The following is a 25,634-nucleotide window of genomic DNA, read 5'->3' as shown; positions in this document are numbered from 1 at the left end:
ACTGGTGAACTCTAAGTTGTTACTCAAACTGTTTGCATAGCTTTCAATATCTTGGGATGAAGTTATTTGTGAGTCATATATAATTAATATATCATCAACGTAACGTGCGTAGTATTCTATACCTGGAGCCTGTGATATATTTTCATCAATCGGTATCATGCAGATATCAGCCAGTTTTGGTCCGACAACCGATCCCATCGAGATTCCGTTCTTTTGTCGGTAAAAGTCTGTGTAAATTTTAAAATAATTATTTTTAAATATAAATTCAATAAAAATTAAAATGTGCTCAGGTATATTATATCTATTTATGGTTTCCTTAATCATTTCTAGTGTTATCGATGGATACATGGATTTGATATCTAAACTCATAAGACAATGACTTTTTTTAATTTTACCTTTTAGTAGTCCATTAATTAATTCATCTGTGTTTTTTATGCTGTAGAGTGATCTATCGATTTTCTGCAAGTAAATTTTCAAGTAATATTCAAGGTTATATAAAACTGTTTTTTTAAAATCCACCAATGGTCGACATATATTACCAGGTTTATGAGTCTTAATTCTTAGATTTAACTTTGGATATCGTATATTATTAAAGTCTAGTATCTTTTTTACCTGGTGACTTGGGACTTCCTGCTTATATTTCTTCATTAATTTTGTAAGATTTTTCTTTATTTCCTTTAACGGATCTATTGGCAACTGTTCATATTCGTCAGACGTGACTATTTCATTTTTCTTAAATTGTAATTCTTCTTTTGTTAATATAACAAGTTGATGCGATTTATCTGCCTTTACTATGGAAAGGTTATGTTTCTTAAAAAACTTAATATAATTAAAAAATCAGAAAGATTATATTATTTGCTTTTTTATCAGTTATATAACTATTTTTACCTCTGTACTTGCCCAAGTCTTTACTTAAGAAAAATGAAATAGTCACGTCTGACGAATATGAACAGTTGCCAATAGATCCGTTAAAGGAAATAAAGAAAAATCTTACAAAATTAATGAAGAAATATAAGCAGGAAGTCCCAAGTCACCAGGTAAAAAAGATACTAGACTTTAATAATATACGATATCCAAAGTTAAATCTAAGAATTAAGACTCATAAACCTGGTAATATATGTCGACCATTGGTGGATTTTAAAAAAACAGTTTTATATAACCTTGAATATTACTTAAAAATTTACTTGCAGAAAATCGATAGATCACTCTACAGCATAAAAAACACAGATGAATTAATTAATGGACTACTAAAAGGTAAAATTAAAAAAAGTCATTGTCTTATGAGTTTAGATATCAAATCCATGTATCCATCGATAACACTAGAAATGATTAAGGAAACCATAAATAGATATAATATACCTGAGCACATTTTAATTTCTTATTGAATTTATATTTAAAAATAATTATTTTAAAATTTACACAGACTTTTACCGACAAAAGAACGGAATCTCGATGGGATCGGTTGTCGGACCAAAACTGGCTGATATCTGCATGATACCGATTGATGAAAATATATCACAGGCTCCAGGTATAGAATACTACGCACGTTACGTTGATGATATATTAATTATATATGACTCACAAATAACTTCATCCAAAGATATTGAAAGCTATGCAAACAGTTTGAGTAACAACTTAGAGTTCACCAGTGAAGAAGAACAAAATCAGGAATTAAATTACTTGGATATTACTATATTGAGAAAGGAAAACCGATTGCTATTCCGTAAGTACGAAAAATTATGTAATACAAAAAAGACTATTAATTACAAATCATATTGTCCCGTAGAAATTAAAAAAAACGTCTTTACTATGGACCTTAAAAAAATAGTGAACAGGACATCCTTACAAGAAGACATAGATAAAGAAATAAAACAACTTTTTAAAAAATATTTATTGAATGATTATCCAAAGAATTTATTATGTAAGTGGTACAATCAATTTGTAAATTACAGATATAATGTAAAGAATCATATTGATAATATTATATATGTTAAATTTCCGTATGTACATAAACTTTATGAGAGATATAAATTAATTTTCAAACAGTATTCTATATGTATCGTGGCAAAACAAAAAAACAAATTGTTGAATATAGTTAATGTCATAAACAAAGATAATGCCAATATGTTAAACAAACTTGATGTTGCAGGTGTAATTTATAAATTATCTTGTACTTGTCCACAAACGAAGTCTTACGTCGGAGAAACCGGAAGGAAGTTAGAAGTACGTTTAAAAGAGCACGAGGCAGCAATAAGATTAAAAAGAGAAGAATCACCGTGGTACCTACATTATAAAAATAATTTTTGTAACATAGACAGAAATAATATAAAAATACTTTATAAAGAAGAAGATTGTTTAAAACATAGAATAATAGAACATTTTTGTATAAAAGAATATGCAAATTTAATCAATCTGAATGACGGTATGCAGATAGATGCATGCTGGGAAAACATCATCCAGCATAAAAGGAACGGAGGTTACCAAAACTCAACTACCCACTGATGAGGCTTGGCGAAATGCATTTGGGGAATAGAACCAATAAAATTATGAAAAAAGTATAGCATCTTTTCGTTTCTGTTTATTTGTTTTTTAACTCACTCGAAGTCGGATTTTAAAGAGTAGTTTTCTACTTGGTTTTTAACTTAAAGTTTTTTAGAATTGAAAATTTTACCGATCCCATTGGCTTTTTAAATTATTTGATTAGTTTCAACATGTTATATTGTTAGGAAATTCTTGAATACAGACACACACACTGACACACTTCTTTAATTTCTGTTTTGTTTTAGTTACTATGTCTTGACTCTGGTCTGGCATAGTACACAGCCACTGGTGTCAACTGAGTATCTCACAAAACTCAACATAATAATAATAATCTTCCAACAATCTACAAAGTATTGACAGCCTGTATTACAAACAAAATATACAAACATGAAGAAGAACACAACATTCTTACAGAACAACAAAAAGGTTGCCATAGAAATCATAGGGTATGTATAGTAAGCAACGTAAGAACAGTTACTCATAGATTCATTCATTCTACAACAAGGACACAAACAACACAAACATACCCATGGCATATAAAGACTACAGAAAAGCATTTGACAGTGTTCCACAGAGTTGGCTGCTACATAATCTACACATGTACAAAATTCATCCATCACTCATTACATTCTTCCAAAACACTATACAGCACTGGAGAACAACACTACATCTCAGGCTTCATAACACTTCCATACAAACAAACTAATCTTTATTAGGAGAGGAATTTTTCAAGGAGATTCCTTGAGTCCTCTCTGGTTCTGCCTAGCCTTGAACCCATTATCCAACATGTTAAACAACACACAATATGGCTACAATATCAGGCATGAAAAAACAACACAGTTTACACTGTCACATCTCATGTACATGGATGACATAAAACTTTATGCATCCACACATAAACAACTTCATCAACTCCTACAAATCACACATTCATACACCAAGGACATACAAATGGAATTTGGCCTAGATAAATGCAAAACACTCCACATAGAAAAAGGAATCCTGAAGAAAGAAGATTTTGCACTTGGAAATGGAGACATTATTGAATCCACGGAAGAGGACGAATTCTACAAGTATTTAGGATTCCAACAGGCCAAACTAACAGAACATGCACAAATAAAGCAAAGATTAATTAAAGAATACCAAAGTAGGTTAAATGCTATTCTCAGAACACAGTTAAATGCAAAACACACAGTTAAAGCAATAAACACATGTCATCCCAGTACTCACATATTCTTTTGGAGTTATACATTGGACTCACACAGATCTTGAGCAACTCCAAAGGAAAACAAGAACTACACTTACTAAGCATAAACAACATCATTCTAAATCCGCCACAGAAAGATTAACCCTTCCATGTAAACATGGCGGACGTGGCCTGATTGACATAGTTAACCTTCACTACAAACAAATACAGTCACTGCGAGAGTTTTTCTACATTAAACAAGAAACATCACAGTTACATAAAGCAGTAACTCTAACAGACCCAAATAACACACCATTAAACCTACACTCGTGTCGTACAGACACGACACAACATATAAAAAGCATAGACACCATTAAGCAATCGTGGGCTCGAAAGGAACTCCATGGCAGGCATCCTTATGATCTGGCCCAGGATTTTGTTGACAAAACTGCCTCAAACAGCTGGTTAGCTTGGAGATGCCTCTTTGGGGAGACGGAAGGATTGGGATGATCGCCATACAGGATCAGGTCATAAATAGCAAAAACTACAGAAAACACATACTCAAAGATGCAACACTCACAAATGACACATGCAGAAAATGTCACATCATGCCAGAAACTATACAACACATCACCTCTGGTTGCAAGCTCTTGGCACAGACAGATTATTTACACAGACATAATCAAGTAGCAAATATAATACACCAAGAGCTTGCAAAGAAACACAAATTAGTAGACATCCACGAACCATACTACAAATACATTCCACAGACAGTATTGGAAAACAACACACACAAAATGTACTACGACAGAGCCATAATCACAGATAAAAGAATATACCACAACAGACCAGACATCACACTCATTGACAAACACAATAAAATCACATACATTATAGACATATCCATTCCAAACACTCACAATATACAAAACGCATGCACTGAAAAAATTAGCAAGTACACAGAACTAGCCCAGGAAATAAGGCATCTGTGGAGGATGGATAGGGTGCTTATTGTACCTGTTGTTCTCTCCTCTACAGGTGTGATACCACACACACTACACAAAAGCCTGGGCACATTACAATTGAATAGAAACACATACATCACACTACAGAAGGCCACTATATTGAATACATGTCATATTGTCAGAAAGTTCCTGAATACAGACACACACACTGATACACTTCTTTAATTTCTGTTTTGGTTACTATGCCTTGACTTTGGTCTGGCATAGTACACAGCCACCGGTGTTAACCAAGTATATCTCACTTAACCCAACACAATAATAATAATAATAATATAGCCAATTTTTCAAGAAGAGAGTTGAAATATATAATAAATTTATATAAAATAGAATAAATCAATTTTCATCATAGATCAAATTTATAAATTGGCATTTCAGACATTACCTCTTTCTCCTTTAGTCGACGTTGTTCTTCTTCATATTCCTTTTGCATTAATGCTCTTTCCTCTTCTAAACGTTTTTCTTCCTCCTGTTCTTCCAAAAGCTTTCGTTCTCTTTGTTCTCTTTCTTTTTGTCGTTTTTCTTCTATTTGTTGCTTTACTTCTCGTTGGTAGTCAAGTGCTTTCTGACGACGTTCTTGAATTATGGCCGCATCATCGGGATGCGTATGTAATCCTTGTCCTCTTAGAAATATCCTTAAATAATAAACTGTTTATTTTATTTCTAATTTTTGTTGTAGCAATTTTCTTAGTTATAATTAATAAAATATTGCCATTTGATATCCTCTAAAATTGTTTTACAATCTATTTTCTTTGATAAAATTTCAGTCCCTTATTGATTATTGTATACCAATCTGGTCAACGGCCGCCCCTTCTCTTTTAGAAAAAACTCACGAAAGAACTAAATAAAATATATTTCACCTTAAATAAATTCTATAATCTATATTTTACTAGTCATCCTAACATTGCTAGGTCCAGATTGGAACTTCCCTTATTTATTAATCACATAAAATATTTTGATTAACTGCTATATCATAGATACTATAATGAATAAGTAATGTTAAAGTGGCTTAGATTAAGCATTCCCTCATGTAATTTTTCATTCATATATACAGCATATTTTAGATTATCTCTGTCTCAAACATCATTTTTTTTTTTACCACACTTCAAAAAAATGTACTACTTACTACTAGAGTTTCAAAAATGCCTGCAAATAAATATTATATAATTCATAATATTTTTTCTTTTATTAATAATTTTATACCTTTTAATTTATTATATTTTATTTTGTTGTTACTTTATTTGCTACTTTTTAAGTACAGGTATCCCTCATATAACACAGTAGATAGGTTCCAAAAAAATGTCATGTTATGCAAATCCATGCTATATGAAATGAAAGACTAATGCAAAACATAGTGTTATGTTCCAGAAGTTAGCAATAGTATACTACTCTTTTCCATCACTAAGAGAAATACATTTATTAAAGCAATCAATAATTTATTTCCAATGAATAATTAATTAACAATCACAATTAAAAGTACTGTATTACACATTAATATTAATATTAGTTAAATGAGGGTGTTTTCTTTTTACACAGTATTGTTGTCATATCAGCTTTTTTGTTGAACTTGATAAGAAGTATCAGCAACATTTTCATATTTTTTTTATAGATGACAAAATAAAAATATGCTATTAACTGCTGAAAATTTGTTCTAGCAAGTCGCGTTTGTTCAGTCAAATACTAAGCAATGTTTTTCCAGAATTTATATTTGAATACAAAATTGTTCAAGTTTCGAGATACTGCCATATTTCGCTCATCATTTGTAGATATGTAATAACTATAGTTAAAAAAGTTTAATACTATTTATCTAAAAATGTTTAAATAAACTTTACTAAATACAAAGATTAATCTATAAAAAGAAAACATAGTGACAGGATATTCTGAAAGCAACCTGCATGATAGAAGGCTAATGCAATTTTTTCTTTTTTTTCATTAAAGTAAATCTGAAGAAAAGCATAAAATAATTTGAAAATTTCAACATCCTAAAATCTATGGGCAAATTAGAGCAACACATGCTTACTTAAATTAAAACAAAATATCAAGTAATGAAATTTACACTTATAAACTGTGAAATTTGCTATGGAGGATTTCAAAAACCTTCTTAGAGCAAAACCAGAAATCATGTTGTACGAGGGATACTTATATTTTAATAGGGGTTTTACTGTTAATTAGAGAGAGGAAATCTATTATTTCAACACTTTTCCTTTGCAGTTTATCTATATTTATTTTTGATTAAATAAATATAGATAAATAATATTACCCACTCAATTATACTTGAGTTAATTTATTAAAAATTTTTCAAAATGAGAATCTTCTATTTAAAAAACAAACAAGTTTTCTTAGTTCAAATTATCCATGTAGTCCATGTAAAAACCATCTGGATAATACACTGGAAACCTAAAGAAAAATGTTCTAAAAACTCTGGAGAAACATTCAAAATGCATTTTTCTTTAATCACATGGTTTTAACATGGATTACACAATAATTTGAACTAAGAAAATTCCTGCTTTGTTGAAAAATTTTTAATAAACAAACTCAAGTATAATTGAGTTTTAAGTATATGTAATATTAATTTATTATATTATTTGTTACATGTATTATGACTAGGGATACAAAGACCAACATTATCAGATGAAAAACAATTTAAAAATGTAGAATATAAAATTTCATTGAAATAAGATACACAATTGTGTAAAATCAGAAAATCCCACTCTAGTTTGAGCTACAATGGCATAATTAATGAAAGATAAATTTGCAAGTTTGTTAAAAAGTATGAAAATCTTATTAAGTTCATTATTTACTACATTTATCAGATACAGAGCAGCAGAAGACCAATCCAGGAGACAATAATTAATTACATACAAAATTAGTAATAACAATAATAATAAAGCATAAAACTGACTTTGAAGAAACTGCCTTCAGAATCACTAAAGCATCCTGAAACAAATTGCCAATCTGTTAATTTTTAAATATTTTAATAAAAAAGTGAACTTAGAATCGAAGATTACTCTACGCAGAAATTGATTAAATGTAAGACAACAGTTTTTAATAAAAAATATGGAAAGGAAAAATTTTGAATATAACTGTTTTATGTGTATTAACTACTAGATTCAGTTTTTTCCAATTATATTTTAAAGAAACACAAAGTAAATATGAAATAAAATTAGTAAGATTTTATAAGTAATTTCAAAATATTCACACATCATTAGGTTTTACATCAGAAACAATAAATTAAAATAAACTTTTATGGTCATTTAAAAGAAATTGGTGGGCTTTAGCCAATATTTTTTATAAAATGATAAAATGAATTCATATGAAAGTCTGTGAATAAAAGAAAGATAAATTTCCCAAAAACATTGAGAGAAAAAGAAGACAAAATTCAACATCACCAATCTGAACACAAATATATGTACAATGGCTTTGCAAAGATGAAACACTGCTATAAAACAAACCAACAAACTTATCAAATTTCCATTTTATTTATCAGATAACAAAAGTATATTATTTTTTATTAAGTAAATTACATTTATAACATTTTTTATTCAAAAATTTTTCTCTTACAGCCAGTTTTATTGGAACAACACAAAAATATAAAGAATAACCAAATACAAGTATAATATAAAGAAAAACCAAAATATAAGTAAATATTTTGGTTTTCTTCGAGCTATCATCAACAAATATTCAAAATATTTCAAAAACTTCATTGTATTTTTGGTTTCATTACAACAAAGTTGTTTGTTAAACATTTTTGAAAATAAAGTCAACATATTTAATTTTTCTGTCTTACTGATTGTGAACAACATTTTGCAACTCCTTTTATACCCAAAATTCATTAGTAAACATATGTAATATGCATATTAAGGAAACAGTAGTGCCAAATTTCTTCCTAGTGGCTGAATTTTAAAATAAGATTTTTCCTGAAAAGCAAAACTGCATACTTGGAATTGTATCTATACTAAATTTGATTGAGATCTGCACAATAATTCTATTTACAGAGCTCTGAACACCTATCTACTCTTTGTGATCACCCTTACATGATATATCAAGGAAAATATATATATATATAAAATTAAACAATCATTAAAACTTATTTCTACACACATACCAATTTTTTAAAATATCTGCATTTTATCTGTAATATTTATAAATTAAACAGAGTTTCTTTTTTAATAACTAAATAACTTCAAATAACTCTCAACTAAAATTATTTATTATACAAATACAAAATGTTTTTAAGCTTTCAAAGATATTGATGGATTAATATTTTTCTGTTGAAAGAAATGATAGTATTTTCAATTTGTGTAATAATTAACTTCTGTTAATGACTATTTGAAGTTACTGAAGTGATGAGATAACAGTTTCTATTCATGAGAACACAAAAATTACTTACCGTCCTTCATTTGGATTTATATGATCTTCAATGTATTGATTTGTTGAATTATATGTATTTATTGTCTTTTGGTCATCCATTGAAGAAATGTCCAATGATCTGGGTAAAAAATGTTTGTTATCTTCAATCATATGTTTCTCTCCTCCTAAAATATTAAAATAATTTTAAAAATTTATAAGGTAAATATAAATACATGAATTATTTTGATTTTATACATACATATATTAGAGATGTGATTTATACTAATCCAATACCAATACATTAATGTATCAGAATTTTCCTAATATATCAAAATTAATTTGTTTTATAACCCAATATTCTGATCTTTTATGTTCAATATGCATCCTTTATATCAGTGTTCCTCAAAGTGGGTGATAACACCCCCTTGTGGGCGGTGAGTAAATCTAGGGAGGCACTGGAGGCAGGGTACTGAATGGTGGCCAAAGGCAAAAGTTGGGGGTCACTGACAGCCATTCCCTTTCCTCTGTTAAACTGATAAGAGGAAACATTGCATTTAATGGTTTCTAGATGTTGAGAACAATGTATGGTAAAGGCACAAAGTGTGAGATTCATAGAAAGGTTTTCCTAAGAATATTTCCAATCCTTTCTCACACAAGAGAAAATGGGTTAGGGGCATTGGGTATAACTTTATGGAACAAAGGGGGCGATGGATCGAGAAAGTTTGAGAATTACTGCTTTATATCCTTCATATTACTTTGTCAAACACACCAGTAGACATACTGTATGCTGTAAAACTAACCCATAGTGCCACCTGCATATGATTTGCCACCTTTGACCACATGACAAACTTGTTGTCACCTTTGGAGAACATCAACTTGGTAGGGGCACTGCATAGAGATAGATGGGTAGAGTGCAAGCACTGTTGCCAGATCTAGTAATTTATCATCAGATGTGGCAATATTTCAAGCCAGCTGATGATTTGGCAATAATTTTTTCCATTCTGTCAATTTTCCTATACTATTATAAATTTATTCAAAGTGTGGTCAGATTTTTTCTTAAAAATAGAGCTAGAGTCCTATAAATTTTTAGGCAAGCTAAATGATTATAATTGCATAGGACTCAGATCTAAAAGCAGCCTGTAAATTGATTTGTAAACTTTTATTTCTTTATAATTGAATTTAAATGGTTAGTGAACCAAGTAAAGTATTCTCTAAACCAACGAGCTTTCAGGTTTTCATTTATTATACCTGTAGAGTATGGATAGAAGCAAATATCAGTTCAAATCAGAAAATTATCACTATGGATCATATATACTATGGATCATATATATATATATTAGAGATGATATATATACACAGTGGAATATCATAAACTTTAATAAACATTTTTGAGTGTCTTTTCAACTGAAAGTTGTTAAATTAAAAAACATATACAGTATTAGTTATTATCAAGTAAGTTAAACATCTAAACATGAAATCCATATATTAAACAAAGATGTTGCAAAGTAAATTGAATTTAGCTGTAAATTCAATTTAATTTATGCCTCCAAATCAAATCATAGTCTTCCTATGTTTGGTTTCCTATAATGGAGAAAACTGACTAGGAGTCTAGTAACATTTTTTTTCTCTCCCAGATGTCTCTTGATGCAATCTTATCATTGCACCTTAAGTGAAGAATAAAATAAATAACAAAATAAGAAGCAAAACTGGCTGTCCTCACACCTGTGTATATTTTTTTTTACTCTTTCCAGATCCAGCATAGTAAGAGGAAAAGAAGTTGCAATGAGGTTGTTATAGTAAAGCAAAAATTGCAGGATTTCTATTACTACGAGACTGACATAAAAAAATGTAAAACTGAAAGTTTATGTAAAAGAGGAAAATGATATTATGTAAACAATATTCAGTGTATAAGTGTATAAAAAAAAATCATTCAGGAATTTATTTCTTTAAAAAAAGTGCATTTTTATTAAAAGAATTTAAATACTTAATATTCAAATCATTAAATTAATAATAATTTAAAAAATTTTTTGCATAAATAATAATTTATACAAAAAAAAAAATTACATTTGATAATGATTTCCAAATTGCATTCTTTTTTCAATAATCAATTTCTAATCATCATAAATTTGCTGTTTATATGAAAGAATTCTATATGTTAAGTTTAACTTAATATTTGTTTGGTAGTAGATATCTAAATATTTCAGATTTAATTTTGTGATGATTTTGTAAATTATATATTGTCTTATGTTAAAAATCATCTTTATAAATGATATTTTCATATTTAACTCATTTATGTCTGTAATTAAAATTACTATTGGGTTGTTCGGAAAGTTCGTAGCGATTTTTGATAGCCGACAGTTGAGACACCGATTGACGCAAAAATGATTAGAATTGTACAAACCAATGAATATTACGATAAATGACCTTGAGACGCGTCCGTTACAAAAAAACCGTTAAGATTATTCAAATAGCATTTAATTTGGCTCATTGCAAAAATGGATGCGAACAACGTGCATTATCGACACTTGTTTCTTTTCTTTTTTCGTAAATGCAAAAATGCTGTACAAACAGCAAAAAAGATATGTGATGTTTATGGTGGGAGTGCTGTATCAGAATCAACTGTTCGAAAGTGGTTTGCAAAATTTAAAACGGGTAATTTCAGCCTTGAAGATGCTCCTCGCTCAGGAAGACCTCCTGTTATTGAAGAGGACCAAATCAAAGCATTATTGGATGAAAACCCTCATTACACAACTCGAGAGATTGCAGACATAGTGAAGTCATCAAACAGTACTGTATTTCAACATCTAAAGAAGCTCGGATACGTGAATCGTTACGACATTTGGATACCTCACGACTTAACGGAAAAAAACTTACTGGATCGCATCTCCATTTGTGATTCTCTTGAAAGACGAAATGAAAATGACCCTTTTCTGAAGCGTTTAGTGACAGGTGACGAAAAGTGGATCATTTATAACATCATCAGCCGAAAACGATCGTGGGGTAAGAAAAATGAATCACCATTAAAAACTCCAAAGGCCGGTCTTCATCCGAAGAAGGTCATGCTCACTATCTGGTGGGATTGGAAAGGAATCCTGTACTATGAGCTGCTTCCACAGAATCAAACAATTGATTCTGATAAGTATTGTTCCCAATTGGATAAGCTGAACATGGCAATTAAAGAAAAACGTCCGGAACTGGCCAATAGAAAAGGCATTGTGTTTCACCAAGATAATGCCAGACCTCACACGTCTTTACGAACACGCCAAAAATTATTGGAACTAGGCTGGGATGTTTTACTCCACCCCCCTTACTCACCCGACCTTGCCCCGTCGGACTACCATTTGTTCCGTTCTCTACAAAATTCCCTTCATGATAAAAACTTTGATACTTTGGAAACTTGCAAAAACCACGTGGATCAGTTTTTCGTGGAAAAAACTGGAAAGTTCTACGAAGAGGGTATCATGAAGCTGCCCCATAGATGGCAACACGTCATTAAAAACAATGGCACATACATAATGGAATAAAAGTATATTTTTAGTATTAAAACAATTTCTTTTATTTCTCTTAAAAATCGCTACGAACTTTCCGAACAACCCAATATATATACTGTACTATCTTATGTCAATATTAAAAATAGAACGAATTAAATTGAAAATTTTAAATTTAGCAACTATTTCATTTTTTAATATTTTTATTTAATTAAAATGAATATATAAAACAAAACTGTTTAGAAATTTACCTTGAATCCACTGTTCTTTTCTTCCATCTTGTTCATCTATATTATTCTGCTGCAATATGAAACATATGATAAATTAAAATGCATTTAATAATTTCATCAATCTGATAATAATTTTATCTATACATTCCAAAATGTCCTCAAAAAATTAATTTAAAAATTAGTTGGTAAGTGCAATTTTAATATAATTTTTACACTTGAAACGATAAAAAAAGAAACATTAGTATAAATTATGTTTTGAAAATTATATTAAGTAAATTAAATTGACAACTGAACCTACAGGTTGAGTGAATAAAAAATGTAAATTAGCATAAATTATTTATACTAGTAAGAATTAAAAAATAGGAAAACTTTTTAAATGTTTCAGAAGTACAGCAATCAAGCTTTGTCTCAGTATAATGCATTTTAATAGAATAGCATATATAGCATTGGAGACTTAATTTTAATATTCAAGTTACTTTCAAATAAAATTTACAGCATATGAATTTATCAAGCAAAACCTTAGTTCATAACCAATCAAACATAACTAATTAATATAAATAAATTTCAAAAAATTTTAATAAAATAAAAAATTTATCCAACTATTTTGGATAAATTAATTCAAAATTGCTTAAGGAACTTAAGTTCATTAACTCTGAAATGATCATGTTAATCAATGTACCTAATTTATCATATTTCTTTCATACATCATTTTTTGATTGAGGAGGCTGAGAATGCAATTCTTTCAGAACTGTTCACATTTCAACTTCTTTGGTTAGCTATAGTATTAGCAATCAATTGGCAAGCTTTCATGATTTAAATGCACTCTCTTCTATGTAACTTTTTTCTTGTATATTTCAATTAGTCAAATGTTAGTGCCTAAAGTTTTTCTATTAACTTCAACTTTTTATGAAATACAATGTCATGAAAAATTTTGATCTTGCGTAAAAAAAGAATAAAAGTTAGGTGGTTTCTTTTGATGTTATTGAATATCAAGAACTTTAAAAATCTTAATTTCATAATCATTAATAATTCATATTTATTTTTAAAATTTTACTTGAATAATATATATATTATTCAAATAAAATTTAAAAAATAATATAAATTATATATATATATATATATATATATATTGAAATTTGAAAATGGATTACAATTGAGGAGTTCTTTGGAATAAGATATCTTAGTACACTTAGATACCTTTTCAATTAAGTATTTTATTATACTTATCAAATAGGGTTTTTATGGATATGCTTTATTTGCTTTGCTATAATATGCACTTTACATTTACTCTACACTTTACTCATTTCATAACAAACCTCTTGTAAAAAGTATAGTTTTTTGAGAATTCCTGAAAACATCAAAATTTAACTTAGTTTTCTTTTTTCTATAACTCCTCATTTGTTATTCACACATTCACTCACATAAAACATAATAAATTCAAACCTGTAGTAGATATATTAAGTTTTTTCTTTAGACAGTATTAAATTAAAACAATTTAAAGATAATATAAATTTAAAAAAAAACAAAGGAAAGGTTGATTCTGTCAGTATATTGTTTTTTATGGTTGAAAAGTATATGAGAAAACAGCAAATTTTGCTTGTATTTAGTTTTCAATTAAAAAATTTTTTTTAAAGTATAGTTCATCAATGGATTTTTAAGTTTTATAATAAAATATTTTAATAATTTGTTTTTTCAATAAAGTTAAATCTCTTGTAAAATATCCAGTTTCATCAATAGTATTCACAGTTACAAAAAAGTTATTCATTTATTAATTAATTACTTTTAGTATTGATATAAAAATTTTTATTAATTGTATTTTGATAACAGTTTAAGAATTGTATTTAAAACACAAACTATTAATCAGCCAAAATCAATTTCATTTGAGTATTACTAGAAAGAATGCAACCACGAACAGATTTTTCTATTATCATATTTTATGATCATACTGAATGAAATACATAACTTTAATTATAACAAAGTAAATATATACTACAGAAGTTTTCTAATTTAATCTTTTTCTATTTACGTCAAATAATTTTTTATTATATTTTAATTTATACTCCTAAAATAAATAATACTTATAAATACAAGTTATATAAAACAAAAAAAAGGGCATTGTAGGAACGAAATTGTAGGAATAACAAAAAAGATTATACAATGCCACACTGAAATTCAAATTATCAAAAACAAAAAAGCTCATTGTTTCCTTTTTGTTGGAATATAATATATAAACTTATTCAAAAATTAAAAATAAATAATTCATATTATATATATAATTTTCAGTTAAATTTTAGCAATTTAGTTAATTTTTAATAACTTTCAGTCTAAGATTTAAAGACTACAATTTACATATTATTCAACTGCTGGGAAAATATATAAATACATTATAAAAAAAATTTAAATAGTAGTATTTATTATCAAACACTTACATAAAATAATTAAAAATGTAAGGAAAATTTATTATTATGCTATCTTAACTTACATTGGCTTTCAAGTTTTCCAAACCTGAATATTTTTTGTAGGCACTTTCAAATCTTCCAATAGTTCATTTTCAAAACAGTCATTTCTATTACAATATTTCAAATTTAATTCTTTCCTTTCAATGTTCATTTTTCGATATTTCTCAATCTTAATTCCTTTTATCTTTTAAATTTAAGGTTTGTATTGCCTATATTTATCTCATGCATTCTCTTTTATTTTTCTGCTAAGTTTGTTTTGTATGTCAGGAAGTGGAGATAATATCCTTTTTTTTTATTATATATATTATAATAAATATTTTTTATCTTTTAGAAGCAAAGTTTTGTCTAAAAAATAATGTTACAAATGTTTAAAACAAATTTTATGAGAAAATTTGATATCAAGCAAATTTTTTTTTTTAATATATGACATCTGATATTTAAAAATGAAGCAATCATTTAATTTGGTCAACAATGTTTTTGCTTATTTTATCAAATGTCTGAATATCATTTATTTACAATAATTTTGATAATGCAAAAAGTCGAGTTTACTATGAATTCTTTCTTTTGAAAACTAAGTGAATAAGTATTAATATATTTCTAAAATCATTAAAATTAAATGAAACTTTAAAAAGTGTGAACTTACTAAATAAACTTTTATAATAGGTTTAAAACTCTTACTAAAATCTTTATTTATGAAAATTATTATAAATAATACAATTGATTTATTTATGTATTCCTCTGTAACTGGAAAAACTTTGTCTTGAATAAGGCATTGATTGATTGACTGATTAAAAAAATCAAATATTTAAATAATATTAAAAAACTTACTGAAAATGATAAAGAATTTCTGAAAGTTTTCATTAATGACTGTGAAATAGTAGTCAAATTAGGAGATTGTGATCCTTGTGGAGTATCAGTAGGAGATTTATACATATGAAATGGTGAACTTAAACTGCTTCTACACGGAGTAGGATAGGAACTATTTGTTGTAGAATGAACAACCAAGACCTTAAATAAAAATATATAATTGTTAATGAAAATAACCATTCTTTGAAATTATTATATAGCTAAACTTTTACAAATTATAAAACATGAAACAATTATTTATACACGGCATGTTTTTTAAGTAAATACCATTTTAAAATAGTACTGCTGCTATGGTTGGTGTTCTGTGAATATGTGCTGAGTACCTACATCTGTTGGCTAGCCACAGATGCAATTACGGAAGCATTTGTTCATTTTACGTTTGTTTGTGTGTGTTTAAAATGCCTCAGACAATTGAAAATCCCACAGATTGTGAAGTACGTGCGGTGATTCGTTTTTTAATGCAAAAAACATGAAAGCAGCTGACATTCATCAACAGATTAGTGAGATGTATGGAAAAAACATCATGAGCGATGGAATGGTAAGAAAATGGGTTAGAGCATTTAAAGATAGCCAGTTGCCCACTACGCTCCTCGTAGTGGGCAATTGTCTGTCATTACCGAAGACTTGGTGCAGAAACTTGTTGCAAAAGTTTGAGAAAACAGATGCTTTACGATTTTGTCATCCAAAACAAAAAGTGTGACAAGCTCAGTAAGAGGATTGTTTTGCTTCATGACAATGCCTGTCCACATGTAGCTCAGCAAAAACCAAAATCTTATCAGATCATATGGCTGGGAACAACTTGATCACTCTCCGTATAGCCCGATTTAGTGACTAGTAACTACCACTTGTTCTCCACTTGAAAAGGCATCTAGGCAGTCAGCGCTATGATGATTATGTCAAAATGCCATGCTGCAGTGATTGGCAGGTGGCAGGTTTCTATGAGGATGGAATTCAGAAGCTGGTTGTACGATATGAAAAGTGCCTTCATATTGGAGGAAATTGTGTTGAAAAGTAGATTAAGGTACAGGCTTTCATGTAAGAATAAAATTATTTTAAAAATTGCAGTTGTGTTTTTTTAATATCAAAACGGTACTTACTTAAAAAACATGTCTCGTAATTCAAATATTAAATTAACTATTTCAGTTAATATAATTTAACTTAAATACTTAAATCTAAGTTAACATAATTTGCTATTAAATTTCAACATAAAGAAAATAAAAATAATAATCATTCTCAATTGAGCAGAATGACCAGTAACTTCAGAACATTTATAAGAAAGTCAGATATAATAATTCATTTCATAAACTATGTATAATTACTTTTAAAAAGTAACTTAATAATAATTTTCAACTTAATGAGTGAATGGCTGTAAAGGTGTTAATGTATCACTCTGGGAGACTCAGAATTGAATCTTTTGGGATAAAAAAAAAGATCCTAGGAATTTTTTGGGAGTGGTCTGTCCAATTTATTAACATTTTATATTATACTATTTTTAAAATTTATTGATTCATTGCTTTATTTGTGTAATTCAATTCTAATTCAACTTCAATTTTGCAAATTAGCAATTCTGACAAGTAATTTCAGTACAAGAAATCAAACTTAAAATTTAATGTAAAGGAAAAAAGTTAAATAATAAAATTAAATACTGCTATAAACCAATTTCTGGTATTATAATAGATGTGCTTTTCTATGAGTTTAAGTTTCAATTACTTGCAAAATTGTAAAAATATAAGTTGCAAACTATATTTTAAAACAGTTTTTCATAATTTGAAAATATTTGCATTTCTAATAGAAATTAAGCTACACATGACTTAGATAATGCATTGTCTTCATTCATTGACAAAAGTATTATTAACTACTTATTTGCAACTTTCAGAGTATTATTTTTGATTATTTAACACAAGATAAAATAATAATTTTAAATTGCTAAATTAGTGAAGATGAAGAAAGACAATTACCAGATGACAGATTCAAACTAAAGATCTTTGTTAACTGTATTTTTAATCTGTCAACTGAGCAAACCTTATATGAATCTGATAATGACTTTTGATATGTATTTATGTACTATTTATAATGGTAAAACTGAAGCATTAAAGCTTTCATGATACTTCTAAAACTTCAGATAATGTGTTATTAATATAATTAAAATTTTGGATTTTAGACAATTTAGCTGTAAAAAATCCAAATTACTTGAAAGAAAGAATATAATTAAATTGGTATTTTTATTAAAATTTTATTAATGAGTTTTTCATATATTTTGAATTATTTAGATCTTCTATTTCTAAATATGAAATTTTAATTAGAAATTCTTAAAAATAGGGGCAGACAGAGCCAAGTTAGACAAAGTAGATAATTACAATTTCCTAGAGCCCAGACCTGAAAGGTGTTCATAAATCAGTTTTACAAACTGATTTACAAATACCTTTTATTTCTTTACTGTATATTTGAATTTAAGTGATTAGTGAACAAAATAGAATATTCTCTAAACCATTGATTCTCAACCTTTTTTTTCGTCATGGTACATTTTTAATAATTTAAAAATTTGGCGGCACACATGGTTACTTTGGTAAGTACTGCATAACAACCTGTGACATCATAACAGTGATTTTTAAATGCAGTTAATTATTTAGGTAACATTTTCTAAATGCCTTGGTAACTACCGGCAGTTACCAGTAACACTGGTTACAATTTCCGAATGTGCTCTAGGAAGGTAGAACCGATTAAAACTACTTGTAAGATGTCGCTTATGTATGGATATTCGCAGTGGCGGCACATTTCAAAAATCTCATGGCACTTTAGTGTGCCACGGCACAGTGGTTGAGAATCACTGCTCTAAACCAAGGAGCTTTCAGACTTTCATTTATTACCAACACTTGTAGAGTATGGATTGAACCAAGTATCTTAACAATTGATTGGTAAATTACCAGTTTAGGATTGCATTAGTAGAATTCAGTATCATATCATCACTAATTTTAATTACATTAAATTTTAGTTGTCATGAAGTTATTAGAAAAACTGACAGATTATTGATAATATAGTATAATTAAACCCTGTTTTATGTGTTTCTCAGTTATATGTTTTTCTTAATTATACATTCAATATTTTCTGCAAGACACTTTCACCATTATTAAATGGTTCAATTATACTTTTTCCATTTATATTTTTTGGTACTCTGCAGTATTTTTTCACTGATATGTTATTTACTTTAAAATGAAAAAATTTAAAGCAATTATTAAAAAAAGTGAAAAATGCAATTATGAAACACTTAATACAAACACTTAATGCAATTATGAAACACAATAAGAAACACTTAAAGTTAGTTCACACTGACAGTAAATTGCAGGAAATGCAAAAAACAAACTGAATAATACATAATGTGACATAGTTTCTGACAAATTTTTTTTTTCACAAATTACTCCACCAGTCCAACATGATGAAAATTTTCATTTCCCATGTTTTATAGTATCAATCAATTTCTCTAAGGAAATAAAAACTGCTTTTCAGTTTTCATTCATTTTTACTATTCACTGTCAGGTGTGAACTAATCTGTAGAATGACTATTTTTCATGCGGCTGAAGTTTTCTTTTTTCCAATGGACACGACAATGACAAACTTGACCAATTTTTAAAAGTATATGACTTAATTTTACAATGAACTTACTTTTCCTTTTATACAATGTTCAAATATATTATATATAGATAGTAAATTCAAACATTTATTGTTAAGAATTACACTAAAATTCAGTAGTATGATGTTATTTTGTGTCAGACCATATTTTTGTGACAACTATATTCACTCTGAAAGCAATTCAAAAGTTATTTCATTTGTATATTTTTCTCAGTTTCCTTGTAAAATATATAAATAGGATTTGACTATTTATTTTTCAGCATTTTTCTCTTTTAGTGTTTTTAGAAATGTCAAATAAAATCCTACTAGTTATTAATTACTTTTGACATATTAAAATTTCTGTAGAAATTTCAAACCTGTGAGTCAGTTTTTGATAATCCCTGTGAAACAGAATGTCTGTTTCTAGGAGCACCAGCACCTGGCTTACCCCAAGGATTCCATTCTTGCATTTCAGCTAAAAAGAAAAATAAATTATTTTCATAACTGAGTAAGATAATAACTATATTATTATTAAATACAAACAGAAAAATATCAAATAGACTGATAAAATGTAACTTTTTTAGTTCCTTTATAAACAGTGCATTCAATATTTTCATTTATAAGAATTTAACATGCATCATTGCATGTACAGTTTTACATAGCTGTTTTTATCATAAATTCACTTAGTTCTTACACAATGATTAATGACGATGTAATGATTATGAAAAGCCATTTTACTTTAGAATAACATTAAATTTAAAAATAAAAATACATTAACAAATATTACAATTATTTAATTTTTTCTTTTTTTCTACATAATCTATAGAAAAATGCTAAAAATTTTACTGGTTCCATCTACTCAATCACATGTATTAACTTACCTATAAGAATTATTTAATAAATGATAAAAATTGAGTAAATAAATTTGAAATAAAGTTGATATGAATATTTCTAATTATATTCAAATATAAAAAGTCTTCTGTTATAAAATTAAAACTTCTTTACTATATATTTATAAAAATTATAATCAAACAGTTTGCATGCATCTTCCATTGTTTGGAATAATTTTTTTCTTTAAACTTATTTTTATTCACTGAAAAACTATCAAAATGCTAAACAAATTAGACAAAACGTTTGTTTTTCTAAAAAGCTCACAATGTTCAAATTATAATTTTGTCATATTGTAAACTGAGGTTCCAACTTGAACATTTGAAATGATATAACTTTTTATTATGGTTATAATAATAAGTAATGCAAAATTTTAAATACCTCTTTCTTTTTCCCACTGCAAGCGTTTTTGATCGAGACGACTCATTGGAATGGGTCTGCTAGATGTTGAAGGTTGTGAAAGTATTGATATTTGAGAAGAATCTTTTTCAGAATTTTGAATTGTAGAATCAGAACAGGAGTGATGAGAAAGAATATTGAGTGCTGGACAAGTTGATTCACTGCTAAATACATTAGAAAAATAACTCAAATTTTCTTACATGTTAATTATTAATAGATATATTAAAATATTTGTATTTAAAACTAAATTTATAAATGTTTTCTATATTATCATATAAATTATCCATTTAATCAATAGCAATTATTAATATTTTGAAGTCCTCCAAACTTAATATCAACAGAAATAAATTTAAAAAAACATAAAACTTTTGAATTTTAGTAGCTTCTTCCTATTACAAAAGAAAAACTTTTAAAAATCTTTTAAGAAAATTTATTGATAAAGATTCTCTTCATTACAGTATCATCTTAATGCACTTTAATATTTTAAAATAATTCACTCATTGCAAGATACAACATCCTTTCATTAAATTATTCAATCATTTTAAAACATAAAAGAAATAAATATACTTTCTGGTAATTTTCTTTGAAATACTCAAGACAATTTTGCAATGAAGTAGGTTATCATAACGTCTTAAAGCAATTTATATTTTGAAAACATTATCCATAATTACAAAATAATGCCTTCAGAATTTATTAATTAATAATATAACATTTTTAAAATTTAATTATTCAATTTTATTTTAATTATCTATTAATAAACAAAAAATTTTGAATAGATTATCTTGTAAGCATATTTTATAAAATCAAACTCACTCATTAGAACAATTTTATTATTAAATTAACAAATTCTTCAGTGGTATAAGATACTTACTCTGGATTTATTACTAATAATTAAAAAAACACACTTTTACATTAATCTAATAAATAATTTCTTATTTAACTTTGAGGTAGCAAGAGAGAATTTTTGATATATAGTTATATGTAGTTACTTGCATTATTTTTTTTCCATTTTGTTTGTTATTTTGAGTTTTGGAGGTTGAGTTAGGTTAAATTTCAACTGCTATCTCAACACTTCCTAACTAGAGCTTCATTTGCATAGTTTAATAGTAAGATCTGAATAATAAATGGAATTGCACTCCACTAAATATTTTAATCATATATAGCAAATTATTTAGGATTATAGAAAATTAAATTACTTAGGATTTACATTGCCATAAATAGATGTTGATAAAGATACAAATTAAGCAAAACCTTATTCATTGTAAGTATACACAGTATACAAATCAGCAACATATAAAACTAAAAACAAAACAAGGTAGCCTTTGCATCTTCTGGTCTTATACAACTGCTGAATTCTAAGTAATTAATTGGTGCTGAATAAGGGTTTTTCTAATGCTAGATTCTTTTTCCTAATCAGATTAATTTTTCGAGAGTTTGAGTAATTGTATTTATACTAATAATAAATTTTATTACCTCTTCTAATTACTGAAGTTAAATTGTAACATTTGAATTTTATATTAATTATTTTACAAATAAAAAATATAACTATAATATGCCAGGATAATCTTCATACATTACAAATTAAATACATAGAAGTATCACAAAGTATCTTCTTTTAAATCTTAATGTCCTTTTCATCACTTTGTGAATTAACTGTTCTTACAGCAAAGTCATCCTTCCTTTTTAGGCTACCCTTCCACTTTAATATGTAAAATACAGTTAAAATGTAATTTAATTTGTAATGTATAAACATAGTCCTGGCATATTATAATTATATTTTTTATTTATGAACTAAATTTAATGATTGTGCAGAAAACTTGGAATATTTTTAACCAGTTGATGGCACACTATTTACATGTTGCTACCAGCAAAGGTTGGGAACCCATTTTGCATTGACTTTGCTGATGAAGTATATGCCAAACACTTATATCTGATTTGTTTGTCATTTTCTATTGCTATTTTTTTTCATTTTCAACTAGCAATCCAAAAGAACCAGCTCCTCCACTACACTAATTTTTCTAAGGTAGCCTCATCTACTAGACAACTAAATCTCACATTGTCTTTAAGGATTCTTGTCATAATCAAAAACATTTAGCCCATTGTTTGACAGTCGTACATGACAGCAAAACTTTTCCACACATGATCTAAGCATTGCTTGATTTCCATGGATATTTGGCCTTCTTTTGTAAGAACTTACTCTATACTCTAGTTTAAAACTTGCTGCCGTGTCATATACTGAAGTCCACTATACATCACCTTTTATTACTGAAACTACTAAATTTAATAGTAAGACATTAACCTTTTATATAATGGGTGGTTGTGAAATAAATATCTTTATTTGGAACTGTCAGTAGCCTGAAGGAATAACCCAAATGAAACCAAAATTGGTACACTTACTATTTCTGAAGAGAGAAGAAGAATGGAACAAGAATAAAATAGTTAAAAAATTACCAATAGAGGGTGCTGTAAAGTTTGAAATGTAATGTGTAATACAAGAAAAATTAAGGTGCAAAAACTGATGGCATATTTATTAGAAAATGTCACAGTTGTGAGGTTCCAGACTGAGTCTGAACCTCTTGTTAATCATACTAAAAATATATTTTTAAAGCAGAAAAGAAACTATATTAAATAAATGTGGCATGAAGTAATGCAAACATAAACAATGTGAGTCCCGAGTTCAACTCTGACATGTGTTAGAGAATAGATCACTGTCAGTCTGGAATGTTCAAACTTTGACTCATGCTTGTATACAAATGATCGTTAAACTAAAACAGGAAACTGGAAAGTTCCACAAAAGAAAAACGTTGGTGTAGTAGTTAAAATTCCAAAATGTCAGAACAGAAACCATAAGGATCTAAAATATGAGTGCAGGTTTCAAAGTTCCATCAACATCTTCTAGTTTCAATTGTAAAGGTACTTATGTCAGTATATCCACTACCACCACATACCTTTCTAAATGCCTCGTACATCTTGACTTGAGTCTAACTGACTTCCCTTTTCCCAGTTAGCAATCCTTACTCCAGTTAATGTGATTATACTATGGCATGGCATTGATGATTCAGTTCAGGTTCCACAATAGAAAATTTTTAAGAATCTTAATCTTTGACTATATCTTTCATATCTGGCCCATGTACATGTCTTTTACAGCATATATGGCCCTTCTCAGAAAAATGTTGGAGACCCCAGCTTTAATTAATTTGATGACAAAGCAACTCACCTGCACCAAGTCTTGTCAAACCTTCACCAGAGAAAATCTTTATTTTTTCAAATCTTTATTTGGCTGTTTGAACAGCCATCATCAGAATACAAGAGGAAGAAGAGTAAATTAAAATCTTGTTTTACACACAATTTTTCTATGTGGATTCATGTTCTCATAGATAGCAAATGGTTAATTTAACTCAGTTCTAGTGCCACTGAATCTAATTCTTAAGTCAGTAAACCATGCTTCTCCAGCTTGTGAAATTCTGTACATAGAAAACTACTGAACACCACTCACTAAGGTGAATACTTACACTTTTCTGTATTTTTTTCAAGTAGTGTACTTGATATGATACACTACAATTTTGCTCTAAATTCAGTAACATTAGGCTAAAATGTTACTCACTACAGTAAAAGCATATAAAATGTTTTAAACACATTTTAAAGTTTTTCTGTTACTTGTAAATAGTTATGTAAGTTATCAAGACAATCATCTGGAACTACTTGGAGTTGAATACAAATTTAAAAGAAATTTCATTTTATACAAAACCTACTGGCATGCAACTCATATAAAACAAGACAATTAGTACAACTGTATATAGAATTTCTATCAAAAACAATAATGGAAAATAAATGACTATGACTCTGCATTCCTTTTATATAACTTTAATATATTCCATAAATATTGAACATATTAAAGTCATACAAAGGAATGTAGCTCTTATAGCTGTATTCACTAACATTTTAAATTGAGTTTCATAATTGGGATTTTGAGCTAGTAATTCTAGATTAAGAGTTATTTTACTTTTCATATTCACCAATCCAGGTAACACTATTACATAATCCTGAAATTAAAGTGAACAGTTATGTTACAAGTCCTCTAATTTGTCTGAATGCATTCATGACACATTTGCACAAATTATCATGAGCTGGCTTCATGGCTATTATGTATTATTATTATTTTTTTATCATTATGTTTGTTTTTCATTTACGTCGTGTCGCGTGTATGTTTTGATATGGGTTCTTTTCCATTTCCTTCCTTGATACCACCAGTTCTCTGCTGGTTGGGCATATGATTTGGCAATTGGCCCAAGGTGAGATTACGTGGGACAGAGTGACGTCAGTTAGCAGGGGATATGAAAATGAGTGTAACCCACATGAGAGAACTTTTTTCCCTCCTTCAGACCTTTTGTTTCGTGTGTTGGTAACCGGAAGACGTAGCAGACTGTTAGAAATAGGACCAGGAAGCAAAGGAGAATCAACCGTTCTAGGATTGAAAAAGTTACGGTACCAAAACAAAATCCGTTTCCATCAAGGGAATTACATGAAGGAAGAAGGGATTGCCTTCTAAGAAAGAAGAAGACTAACTATAGTGTCATGGTAATCAACAATTTTTGTGT

General features: G+C 28.0%; 1 protein-coding gene across 1 annotated transcript in view; it reads right to left on the bottom strand.

Annotated features, from left to right (window-relative positions):
* Nucleotides 1-25,634, bottom strand: part of LOC136989295 (coiled-coil domain-containing protein 66-like) — a 97,093-nt gene that overhangs the window by 33,168 nt on the left and 38,291 nt on the right. The window contains exons 4-9 of the mRNA XM_067287416.1: nt 21,019-21,200; nt 20,127-20,224; nt 16,105-16,284; nt 12,839-12,887; nt 9,140-9,284; nt 5,135-5,384 (exon numbers count right to left, since the gene is read on the bottom strand). Of these exons, the coding sequence (XP_067143517.1) occupies nt 5,135-5,384; nt 9,140-9,284; nt 12,839-12,887; nt 16,105-16,284; nt 20,127-20,224; nt 21,019-21,200 (904 nt within the window). The remainder of the gene's footprint in view (nt 1-5,134; nt 5,385-9,139; nt 9,285-12,838; nt 12,888-16,104; nt 16,285-20,126; nt 20,225-21,018; nt 21,201-25,634) is intronic.

The sequence above is a fragment of the Centruroides vittatus genome, unplaced genomic scaffold (genome assembly GCF_030686945.1).
Source record: "Centruroides vittatus isolate TY-2023 unplaced genomic scaffold, ASM3068694v2 scaffold_464, whole genome shotgun sequence".
Lineage (NCBI taxonomy): Eukaryota > Metazoa > Arthropoda > Arachnida > Scorpiones > Buthidae > Centruroides > Centruroides vittatus.
This window is presented reverse-complemented; position numbering and strand designations above follow the sequence as displayed.